General features: G+C 37.4%; 1 protein-coding gene across 10 annotated transcripts in view; it reads right to left on the bottom strand.

Moving 5' to 3' along the window:
- The window catches only part of MAGI2 (membrane associated guanylate kinase, WW and PDZ domain containing 2), a 729608-nt gene that overhangs the window by 67746 nt on the left and 649072 nt on the right, over positions 1 to 12790 (bottom strand). For 8 of the 10 annotated variants that reach the window (XM_071552704.1, XM_071552707.1, XM_071552703.1 and 5 more), the window contains 2 exons: positions 7275 to 7313; positions 1994 to 2088 (listed from right to left, as the gene is read on the bottom strand). In XM_071552704.1, coding sequence (XP_071408805.1) covers positions 1994 to 2088; positions 7275 to 7313 — 134 coding nt within the window. The remainder of the gene's footprint in view (positions 1 to 1993; positions 2089 to 7274; positions 7314 to 12790) is intronic. The other 2 variants (XM_071552708.1, XM_071552706.1) reach the window with 1 other exon arrangement.

Here is a 12790-nt window from a genome sequence, read left to right on the forward strand (position 1 = left end):
TATACCAGCTGGGCCATCCAGAAAGGACAGGAAAAATGCTTAATTGGAGAATGTGCACATGATGGCTTGGTGGCCTCATTTTATGTGCACTGGGACATGCTGCATGGAAAGAAGGTTGATGTCAGAGGGGCCCCAGGCACACTGCAAGCGTACAAGGTGGAGTGTTGTTTTGGAGTCCTCCTCTACAGTGATACATTATATTTGAAAATAATTCCAAAACACACTCAAAACTAGAATCTCTGCATTTCAATCATCATTTGAAGCACCTTTTTTAGAATGCAGTGCATTATTTCTTTCTACAGGAGACATCAGTAAACTATTAATATTTATCAGTACTTTGACAGATGTTGAAAATTTTAAAATAGAAGAGCTTCTTTGTTTCTCAGAGCCATGGTTAATGTTAATGCCTGACCGAAAACTATATTATTCTGTATGAATTTGAATACAGAATACATAAATCTATCAATGAGGGAATATATAAATCTATTAATTATTTATACATTATCTCAGAAATGTGGTAACACAGGACTGAGACTGTGCCTAAGATTGTGATAATAAAACACTGTCATTATTGACTTCAGATAAGTCCTGGCTGCCAAACTATGGTTAAATCATCAAGTTTTTTCTGGATAAGTGTTATGGGTTTAGCCAGGTGGGCCTAAATTTAGGTTTTAAAGTTCAGCTAGGCCTAGGATTGTCAGCTGAGTTAAGCTGGGCTGAGCTAGCTAACAGCTGACTTCTTCCAGCCAATAATATTGTATTCCATACCATACTACATCATCTCAAAGGGTGTAAAATCCAGTGTGTGGGAGTGGCTTAGTCAGTTCTGCCATGGCCGAGGTACAAGCTGGACGTGACCCAGCTTTTGTCTTGGAGCAGGCCTTGCTCCTACACTTGCTGCCTCTGCTTGCATTTTGTTTGCATTCAGGGAAGTAGAAACATTTCTGTTGTTACTCTTTCTGTTTCTTGCTATGTGTCTCCTAGAGTACTTACAGATCTAGTGTAATAGACTTTGCTTTGTATTAATTGGGGAGTGGGAAGTTATTCCTTGTTATATATATGTAACTTGTGTAAGTGTTATATTGTAGTTTCCTCTTAATTTTCTCTTTTCTGTATAAATACATGTAGTTAGTTTCAGCATAAACCTGCTTTGAGGTTTTTTTTTTCTCTCCCTCTTTCCTGTAGCTGGTTTGGGGGAGGAGGAACCCTTTTCACTCTGTCCTGGACAGTTGGCATTTTGCCAGCTCAACCCAGGACAATAAGTATTAATTCTACCTGCTCTCTCAAAATTACAGTATTTAGATATTTCACTAATTTATCAAAATATATACATATTTGTGGTGTCTCACACATTAGTCCCCTATCTTCTGAGCTTCTATAACATTTCTTTTAAATACTGCGGATATGTTTATTTTATGTATTTATTTCACCTGCAGTGAATCTATGTTGGTTTTGTTACCTGTTGTTTGGTTACAGGGATGTCTCCCTCCTAATGGTATAAAGCTACCATTTTTATGCCTGATGCATCATATGGTATTGTCATCTAACCTGGAACATGGACCACTGTTCCCTGGTGGGGCCTTCTATGTTTCTGAAAATTAACTGCATTGTTGACAGTATCTTTTAACATACATCATGCTACAGTCTGCCTACACTGAAAATGGTTATAGATAGTCTTACATAATTTGATTTTTAAAATCTGCTTAAACTTGGTTTTGGAAAGTCGGGACGAAGAGATGCCAGGTCACACTCTGCAGCAATGGGATGAGTGGGGCACTGTTTCTACCTTAATGCCATCGGATTCTAACTTAATTTACTGTGACACCTTTTAGATGCGAACAACCTGAGGATTCTGTTTTTTCTATGAATGAATAAAAAGCCATTTTACTTATAGACTCAACATTTGGGTTCAGCTATGTAGGAATATTTTTCTGACCTTTACACAGATTTTAAAGAGTGGAAGGAAAAGGAAAATCAGGAAGAAATAACTCACAGGCTGTCCAGGCTCATCTCCTCCAAGGATCCTGAAGCCAAACCCAGACTCCATTCTCCGAAGGTGAACATCCAGCTCCTTGTAATCTGGACCTGGTTTAAAGGGAAATCCCACTGAGCAAAGCATTTTGGCTTTGTCTTGAGAACTTGCACCATCTTCCCTCCCACCTTGTGTTCATTGCACATGACTAATGGCATCCTGGTTAGAGCTGGTGGAAACAAATGGGCCACAGACGAGGAAAATTGAAAATGTAGGTTATCTCTAGGAGGATGAATATGTTCAGCACAATACACTAAACCAAGCTAGAATACATTCATAGAAGAACAGTACTAGAAAAGTTTGTCCAAAATAGAGGTTACAAAGGTGCCTTCTTCCTAAAACTGACTGCATAATGGACTGCTGTTCATCCACCTCTGGTATTTAATTTGTATTTTCCTTGCAGTTCATTAAATCCTAAAAAGAATAAACTGAAATGGGAGATAGAGATACATCAGTCCAAGTTACAAGAGACGAAAGTCATTACAGGCCATTTAAGTTCTGAACACAGACAGAGAGCAGTATGTCTTTTTATGTAATGTAGCTTTTAAGTATTCACTTTCAGGTAATACCCTCAATAAAGAGTTTTGATGAAAGCTATCATTATAAGCCTCTAAGTCTTAGAGTTCAAATTGAAAGCTAACATCATTAACTTGAACTCCTTAATGCTACTCAATTAAAATCTCAACAGCTTTCCAAATCCTTAAGATTGCGCTTCCATATGCCTGTGTAACCTGCCTGTAAACATATATTCTGTTCTGGAATACATCAGTACAGGAACAAAGTGTCTCTTAAAAGACATTTTCTTATAAAAGTGTCTTTAGCTTCACTTGAGAGAACCTATTGTTCTGGGTCAAAAATAATAATAATAGAAATTTCAAATATTAAAAAAGGAAACAGTAAGCACTTAAGGGACTAAGAAATTGTCTACTGTGACCATCATTTTGTCTGCATGCTCAGAGATGCTTTAGGCTCATCACCTAAAGGAGGACAGTGATTAACAGGAATGGTCTTTCCTAGGAATTGCACTTTGGTCTATGATTGTGACAGCTTTTGGTCAGTGTCAACTTGTTGCCAACTCCAACAGACAAAAAGGGATGAGTAGGTTCATTTCTGAACTGCTCATAGTGTTGTCAGTTGTGCCTTGTTTCCTAAGGATGGGAGGGACTACAGATGGCTGAAACATGGTACTTCAGCATCTCTACATATCTCTCCCCAGAGCCACCTGTGAGCATCTCATAAACTGAGGAACTGGGCAGATCCCAGGTTTAGTCTGGGATTAAAGCTGAAGCTGTTTCAGTCAGGTCTTGCAAAGACAAACACAGAACTATATGCACTGCCTCTATACTATGACTGTGCAATTAAAAATCCTCTGTAGACAGCAGCATAATGCATTATTTCAACAATCCATATTGGTAAGAGTGAGACCAAATCACAAATATTTCAGTTGGTAAAATTAAAGTACCACCTTTCCCTATCAACTTACTTCTCATATATTAAGAAGACAAACCCAGAGAGAACTGAACAGCTTATTATACTGACCTTTTCAATTTATTTGATGTGTCTCCACAGTAAATAAAATAACAAATGAAGTTTGTGCATGTACAGTGTGCTAACTTAATGCAAATTGTTTCAAAGTTGTGAGAGGCAAAGGAATTTTCAGATGAAAGTAATACATTATCTCTACGTGATTTGCTGTGCCTACAAGGATGGGGTTTAGCACTAGGGAGAGAGCTCTGTAGATAGTGACAGCATGATCCCTGTTTGTAACCCAGACCTAACACTCTAAGGCACTGTTTCCAGCAGTCTGTCACAAACTGAGCACTACCTTTATTTGCACATATGTAAAGGAATATGCACAGGTGGAAATATATTAAGAAAGTATAAGAATGTCAGGGTGTGAAGAATACTGATGAAAATGTCCTTCAAACAAATACATGGACAATGCTGATCCACCACCATGCTCCAAAGTAAGAGGTGCTATTTCTTTTAAGAGAGGCTGTTCTACCTATTTATTATGGAATAGATAAGCCAGGTTGACCAGGAAAAGGTTTAGCTAAAAAATGCTGTATATGGGCATACTTTTCTACAACCCCTTACACCGTTCAGAAGCCTTCAGATTAACTGACTGTGCCACACACTTGCTCAGGAAAGCCCTCCTTCCTGAAGAGCTGGGAATCTATGGAGCCCATTCACTGCCAACTTTTATTAGGCCACTGAAAACTGCTTTAAAAAAGTAATGTTCTTTTCTGCCCCACTATGGAAACAAAACATGGGACTGGAAAGGATCGCTGGGTCATCTAGTGCAGCCTCCTGTTATTGCACACTCTGCAAGCAACCAGCACACAGACCTTACCAGTAAAGGCACAGGCAAAGAAGGCACTGATGCCTGAGCTTGTTTGTGACCTTTGCCACCAGGTCACCTGCCTCATTCAGAGTTTTCACTGATGGATTGCATCCCATGATTTTACTCACTTTTTTGCAGTATCTCCAGGGACTGACTAGGACACAAGACAGTTTCCTCCACTGCTGTTGCTGGTTATTTCAGCTTTCATGCTTGGTATGGTATGATATGACTCCACTGGTCTGGAGACAGCTACACCATAGATTCCTGAGGTTACATCTCTGAAAGTGGACCTGATTTATGCCCTTGATCATTGTGCTTAGTTGATTAATCAAAATAAGCCAGAAGATTTAATGCAAGGCTCTCCAGTAATATTAGCCTTTCAGTCCAGAAACTGCTCTTTTAGTAGAATTGCTTATCTGCTTTCTAGCCATTGCTGTGTATACTTAATGCTAAACACTGTCTTCTCCATGCTAACATAGAAGTGTTTCATCTGTATTTGGCATTTTGTAAAATTTCTAGTTGAAGTATAGGTTGATTAAAAAAGTATCACTTGTTTGGTGTAAAAAATCAGTTACTAGATTAGTCTGAGCAACCAGCTTTTTCTAAACTCTTTGTGCATGGTTTGTAGTTTATCTCCATATTGGCAGTTAATCTCTAAGTGAAAATATGTTCTAAAGCTCTGCTACTTCTGAGATGCCTTTTTTCTTGATTCTGAAAGACAGGTAAGCTGTTTGCTATGTGCTTTTCCTACAGGAGCTCATGCTTGGTAGATTTACCACAAGCCCCAACTGTGGCAGCACTGTCAATATTCCTAAATATGCATTGAACAAGTACTATGTCAATGGTTACCTTTTATTGGTATTTCTTCTGTGCTTGCTTTTTAGGAGTCTGGTACCTTTTTTCCCTCACAAAGGATAGTTAGAAAGACTAAATTTTGGGTTTTCTTGCTGGAGCAGATTTTCAGTTGATCATACAGAGAAAATTACCCATGCTTAGAGAAAAATGATGCTCCTGTGCCTTGCAATATACTGCAAACTGTTGGTTAATAGAACTTCATCATGGAAAATGTGTCTTTGTTTTTCTTGCTAACCTAGACTAGCACCTAGTGCCTCATGTCAAGTAGGAAGAAATTAATAGGTTTTCAGACATAGGAGTCAAGCCAATACTGAATAAACACAATCTTTTACACAGTTTGTTTATCCTTTAGTCGACTTAATATGCCTTAATGTCCTGTCTCCTACTAGTTTCACTGAAAGGAGTTTCCCCCTAAAGTCAATATTTTTGATCATATAAAAGGGGTATCCTGTGACAGAATGACAATGGTGCCTCTTCCTTACTTTCTACATGTTTATGTCAGAAAAAGGACTTCAGCTTTGCCTGCTGGTAACTCCATTCTCTTTTTTCATAGTTACAGCATTTAGTTTCTCTCTTTTTGTGTAAAGAGAAACTTTCTTAACTGATTATTTGGCCTAGAAGGAAAAAAACCCATGCCAATTCACTTTGCTAGGTTATAAAATCAGCTGGCTTCTCCATGAATGTGAGAAGGGTATTGGACAAGCTGTGATCTGATCATGCTGCACAGTGAGGTTGGGGAAGAGCAGGGGGAAATTCTGCTTTGTGCTTTGTGGACGATGGGGAATTGACTTTAAATGTAATGATACCAGAATAGATTGTTACTGAACAACAGTGAGATCTCACAGGTGAAGGTGTGGTTATCAACTCTCAGCTTAGCATTCTGTCCTCTCTTCACCTGAATAGCTGGGTGAATTACACACTGATAAGCATACATGCAATTGTTTCTTAAATGTTGAGAGAATACATCCCTGAAGGTGATTGATTTCTGTGTGAGTCAAGTTGAACAAGTGCTTTGTGATTTTACAGTGATAATCTGGTGTTTGGGATGCTGCTGTAAAGGTTGAAATGGAATTATTTTTATTAAGTCTCTTCTATATTGCAATTAAAGCAAAGATGAAGAGCTTTGTTGTGATAATTTTACAGTTTTTGTGAGTATACTCAACTTACCTGCTAAAAAGAAAAACTAATTAGGACTCCTTTGCTGAAGATGGTGAAAATTTTTGTTTCATATAAATCATTATAAATTGTGAATTGTGCTTGACACAAAACTACAGTAACTTCATCTGAGTTTCAGGTGCTCTTGAAAGGCGTGAAAAGCTTGAAAACAAACATGAGTCTGCTGGTCTGCAATGGGAGTATCTTTTTAAAAAACATACATATTTCCTCTTGACATTTATAGAGGAGAAAAGCTGTCAAATAAAGACGTCAGCATGAAAACCATCAAGGGAAAAAAAGAAAAAAGGATTGATTTTTTTTTTGTATGGGATGCTTGTTTTAACTGTTCATTGAATATGATCACATTGGAAAATCAAATGTTGCTGGTTTTTAAAGAAGTCCATTGCTGTTTTACAAGACCTGTGTTGATTCCCCCAAAATACCCCAATTTTGAAAGATTTGCTTTTACCCTTTTACAGCCCAAAATATATGTATGAGAACAAGGAACTGGTGAGAGAATGTAGATAGAATTAAATTCAATTTTACAAATGCATTGCTTAAGCTTAGATTTGGGCATGAGTTATAGATACATTTTTATGCTAAACATTGAACACCAATGTATGGAAGTACACATAAAACACAGTAAAACATATAAAAAACTGGCTGAGGGAAAAAAATGTTTTTCCTTTCTCAAAATGCAAATCCATTACAAAAAGATTTAGAGTAACCATTCTATAACCCCACAAGGATCATACAAAATAAAATGGTGACTGGGCAGTCATGACTGGCCATTATCTGGAGAAATGGTTAAAGAAAGAAGAATAAGTAAAACATAAAATGAAGGACAACTAATTTACAGAACAACAAAGGCTGAAGAATACTTGCCAGAGGAATCCGCTCGAAAACCAGTCCTGGGCAGCACTTGTTCTGAATAGGAAAATGGGGAATCAAAGATGAAATACATTTCTCAGTTATTTAAAGATGCAGCATCAATTTCTTTGCTGTGTTTTGAATTACTAAAGTGCAATTTCTACTTTGTCTTGCAATTTTTTTCTCCTCCCCTCCTTCCTCACTTTCTAGGTGGTACCTGTACATATTCCTGCTAGAAGAAGACCTCCCTGCCATTTCTAAGCAAAGTGAGATAGATGGTAAGATGGTAATATTTCTTTAAAATAATAGGTTCTGATGAAGTTGTTAGTGTGTTTTAAACTGTGAAAATTAGTGACAATGTTTGTGCTTATTCAAATTCAGCAATAAAAGAGAAAGGTCTAATGTCTGTGTTTAGATGACTTGACCACTGCCCTTATACAACACAATTGCCAAATGTCTTTTATCATCAAGAAGAGCAAGAATTTGCTAGAGGGATGTATATTGCTAATAACAACTGATTGCACATGAAGGCATATGCAGGGAAATCCTTTTGACACATTTTTCATGCAGGTAGTTTCTAAGTTACTAGATGAAACGCAGCAAACAACTGTTTTGTTTTCATATAAAACTATTTAGCTCACATTAGAGCAATCTGGAACGAGTCCATGCCTGAATTCAGTCAAGCTTCTTTGGTGGTTTTGAAATATTCTGAATAAGAATTTATGTTTTATTATCTTAGCAGTATCCAGAGTGAATTGCAAAATATTCCAAGCTAGAGGTGGCCTACCCACAACAAAAGGGCAAATAAAACACTAACACATTCATGTGACTCTAAACCAGAATATCATACCATGCATTTTTTCATGGTATAAACAGGGTAAGGTCTTTCAGATCAGCATTTGTAGGACACAGATGCAACCTTTGAGTATATATTATCTTCCTGAGAGAGAAGGAGGACAGGTGTGGAATACTGTAAGTGGGTAGTTCAGGCAGAAGGATGCCAGAGAATGTACTGCAGGCCAGAAATTTTGGCTAAACCTTCTGGAAATCTGTGGATGTGGTGAGAGATCAAGACAGTATTTCCTCTCTGTGGGAAGCTGCGTGCCACTTTGAAAGAGTTTGGACTAAAGCTCCCTGCCTTCAGGTGGACTGCCTCTCCAGGGCAGCCTGGGCTGTCAGGCAGAGCTGAGTAACTCACAGCTCTCTTGAGACAATATTCAACAAGTTACTCTAGAGTGAAGACATTTTCCCAGATATGGAGATGGAAGCCACTGAATGTCTTATGACTCTTTTGATAAAAATATTTATACAAATAGCTGTGAGCTGTTCAAATTCAGGTTCACTGGATGGGAATATCCCTTTGGGTTTGGTGTTTCTGTTGCATTAGTGTTCCCCCTCTGTGTTGAGTTGTGTCATGTGGGCTATGCTGTTTTAGTTTATAGGTGGCTAAATGTCTTTATTTTGATGGTTAAAGGTGATAATTCCTTCAGATTTTGTACAGTGATTTGGGACCCTTGTAGTAAGAGGTGCTATCTACATGGAAAATATTCCACCAGCACAATTCCTGAAAACATAAACTTTGAAACTGATGCTGCTCCACTGCAAACTTGGAGAAATGATTTTTCGACTCACAACCTTTCAAGATTTTAACAGAATTCTTAAAAGATACAGAATGATTTTAATGTATAGAAAGTAATTTCATCTTGATAGTCTCAATAAGCTTTTAGGTTTGAAAAAACACAAGCTTTTTCTCTTGGTCACTCAGCTAGAATTGCTCTTTGGAGCTGTTGTGAGATTGGGTCATTCTGTGTTTCCATTTCTGCTTGCAGTTGCCCCAATATCCTCCAGAACTGGCCTCAAGCAGCAAACACCACCATGACAAATTAGAGGCCGACTTGCTCTGTTAAGACAGACAGTCTTCTATTTTAAATAAGTTAGCAGAGTCTTTTTTTGGGAACTATTGTTTGTGATCAAGCAAAAGTGACTGTCAATGAGGTATTTTCTCATATGGCTTTTGTTCCTTTGCCTTGCAGAACTTCATGTAGAGTCTCAAGGCATTGATTATCATCTTATAATCAAGCATTCAGCATCTAGCATGTGTTTTCATTGCAGTTTAGGAATTCACATGCAAAAACCATGGAACTGTACAATGCTGAAAATGCTGAATCAAGACTGAAAATTTTTAAATGTATGATCACCAGAAAGGTAAACTTAAGTGCAGACTTGTGGTTTTGGGAACCATAGCAATGTAATGTTCATTTTAGGAAGAATCTGCTGGCAGCAGTACGGGTCTCTGAGCAGTACAGGATAATTGTGATTATGTCACTGACACTGAAAAACAGAGTATAAACTCTAACGAGCTGGACTCGTGACAAACAAATTGTTACCAACAAGTAGAAAACTTCAAAAGAGGAAAGATCTGTGTAGAACGTTTAACATGCAAGAAGGGACTGAATTAGCAAGGTCTCCCCATGTCAAATGCAGAGAGATAACTAGTGTTTTTCAAAACTCACACATTCTGGGCTCAAAGCTGTACAGAAAAGCAACTTCCAAGTGAAGAGGAAGGACAGGTGGGCTTGCTCCTCAGCCAAGCAGGATGTACACAATTCATGCACATCCCGGTGTCTTTCATCAACTAAGAACAAACTGATCGAACCAGTAATTTCAGCAGGATACTGAATGACTCCAGCAAGCTTTGTTTTATAAGAATCTCTGAATTAATTTTTATCGGAAACTTACCTTTACATAAGACAATTTGAAACTTTCCATTTACTTATTACTAAATTAATCTTGACATTTTCTAAACTTTTAATCAAATTTTTTATTAACACTCTAAACGCCCTGCTTCCACCTCATAGGAAATGAGGCAGCAGAAGGCAATTTTGGAGAGCTCAGGACAAGAGATGAGACAACCCAACGCTGCCACCATGAACAGGCATCCAAAGTGCAGAAAGTTCTAAAATGATGACATCACATTTCTATATTCTCCACATGAAGCCTTTTTGGCTGAACTTCTGCAGTTGCATTGCAATGAGTAGTTGTAGACTTTCATGTGAAACAGGAATGAAATAATTACAAAGTAGAGTTTGAATAATAAAACCCTTGGTAAATTTGCTGATTTAACTTTTTTAGTTCAGCTCACCTGTCCTTGAATCAAGAATTGGGAAAGAAAAACTAAGAAGTCTTCTGTATTACTACTTGTATATAACTGAAACAGGAATTATAAATCACCATCATGGGGACAACTCTATGGGCTCTGGAGGATGAGGATGCAGTTGTGCATTTTGAAGAATCTTGCTATACATCAAGATCTGGGGGCTGGAAGTAGATGATCATTAAGGTCCCTTCCAACCCAAACTATTCTATGATAACCATTCTACTATTTCCTACACATCAGACAAAGGCAAAGCCATGATTAGTTTTGTTATGAGAAGATAGAACAGTAAAAAGCTTGCACATCTGCCTTCATGACTAGTCTAAAACAAATTACACTCACAGTTTTTAAACTGAAAACTGCAAAATATTTGTGAAAACAGGTAAGCAACAGATAGGACCTGGGACATAATTCTGATTTAAATGAAATCAGTTGTGAAAATAGCAGGTTTCTTTGCTGTCAAGCTAAAGCCCTAGGAGCACAATTCACCCACAACATGACAAAAGGATATTCTTATTTGCACTAGTGGAGCCTTTGGTTTTCTTTGGAGGGAGAATTATGCTGATGAAAGGTACGTATGATAATATTTATTTTCCACACTCTGTTATTTTCTGAATCAGACTTTGTTGAATGCTAAACACATGGAACAAAACTAGCACTGGAACATTTCAGCATCTCAGTACTAGCCATGCTTTAGACAATTAGGAGTTTCACAAACGAGAAGAGTGCCTGTGATCACATGCAGTGCCCTTTCAGCAGTGCAGGCAGCAGTTTGACACGGCACACAGCAGTGCAGAACCCCTTCAGCTCATGCACCTGTGGCCAACCCCCAATGTCTGCAAGTCAGTTTGCTTCAATTATCACTTTGACTCCATAAGTACAGGCTGCCACTTTGCAGATCAAAATCTATTGTATACCTTTTAGTAAAGTGTAAATTTTTCAAGAGAAAGGAATACTGCATCTTTAATACTGCCATCAGCTGTAAAACTGACACTTCATATTAGCAGAGGTCATTTGGGACCTACTTTGCAACCCAGCAATCAAAATCATTTTACATCCATGGTACTGTGATGATGATATACTCATAATTCCATTTGAAAATGCTTTTGGTTTTACTGTCAGTTCTTGTAAGCAACAAATCCATTTTGTCATGGTGAGTAACTCTTTCTGAAGTGATCAACGATACAAAACTATTCAACATTGGTCTGCTAAATTTCCTCTCGTTATTATGTATCATCTCTTATTAAAAAGGAAGGATTACATTAATTTAGTGATCTAAGTTCTTAGACCTTCTCTAGGCTTTGAGTAGCCAGAGATGCAATGAAAACACCAGCTTGGGCTGTTTGGTAATTGCTTTGAGAAATTACCTTCTTATAACTCAGTTGCTCATACTCTCCATCAAGGAGTAGTTTGATGATAATACCTCTTAATTAGCAATTTCCCAATCCTTTTATTTACTAAATGAAGGCAGGCATGATTTACTGACAAAAAGGGCACTAAGTAGTGAATAGAAATATTGAAAGATATGGCAAACTGAGCTCAAGGAAGATTTGAATGTAGAACATGATTTTCTAATTTATAGTTCAAAACCCTTTACCCATACAAAATGCTCCTGTATATAATACTTCAGAATACCATGTATTCAATGTTATCTTAGTTCAACATATATATACATCTGCACACAGATGTATACATATATTTTAAAGCATCATAAACAAAATGTGAATTTTTTAGACTAGAAATGAGCAAAAATTGGAAAAATTTTAGAACCAAATTTTTTTTGGTCAGGAAAATACTGTCTGAAAAAAATTGTAGAAGCAATTGCGGGAAAAACTTCCTTCTGTTTTTAAGCATGCAACTGTGGAGCTCTTCAGCCAACAAGCACTGGCAAAAAAATTCTACTGAGCTGTAGACTCACCACAGAACCCCTCAGGTGATAAAGCATTCAGTTCTTGACACCTAATTTTTTTTTAATGTTCCATGATTATCAAATTTAAGAAAACACTGATTGCCTTAGTATTTTCTGCAAGACTTGTATTTCCAAAGTTACACATTGTGAGTCAGTATAATGCTGTCTGACAAAGCTTTCCTACCTTAACTCATACCTGTGCTGAATACCTGCAGTGATACTCCAGAGGAAAGGAGGAAAGGTAGCCCATGGCTATGAACTGAAATGCTCATCTCTAATCCTTAGAGAAAGGTATTTATAAATCTGCATTAAGAAAACACCTTATTTTATGGAAGCTAATTATGACAATATATTTGCTATTTACATATTTCACAGATGTTGGTGAATTTTGCTTTTTGGTTCTTCTCCAACTTGTCTAAATCTCTGGCAGCAAAAAAAGTTACAGTGCATAAAACAGCTGATAGATTTGAA

This window comes from Pithys albifrons, chromosome 3 (assembly GCF_047495875.1).
Source record: "Pithys albifrons albifrons isolate INPA30051 chromosome 3, PitAlb_v1, whole genome shotgun sequence".
NCBI classification, from domain to species: Eukaryota; Metazoa; Chordata; class Aves; order Passeriformes; family Thamnophilidae; genus Pithys; species Pithys albifrons.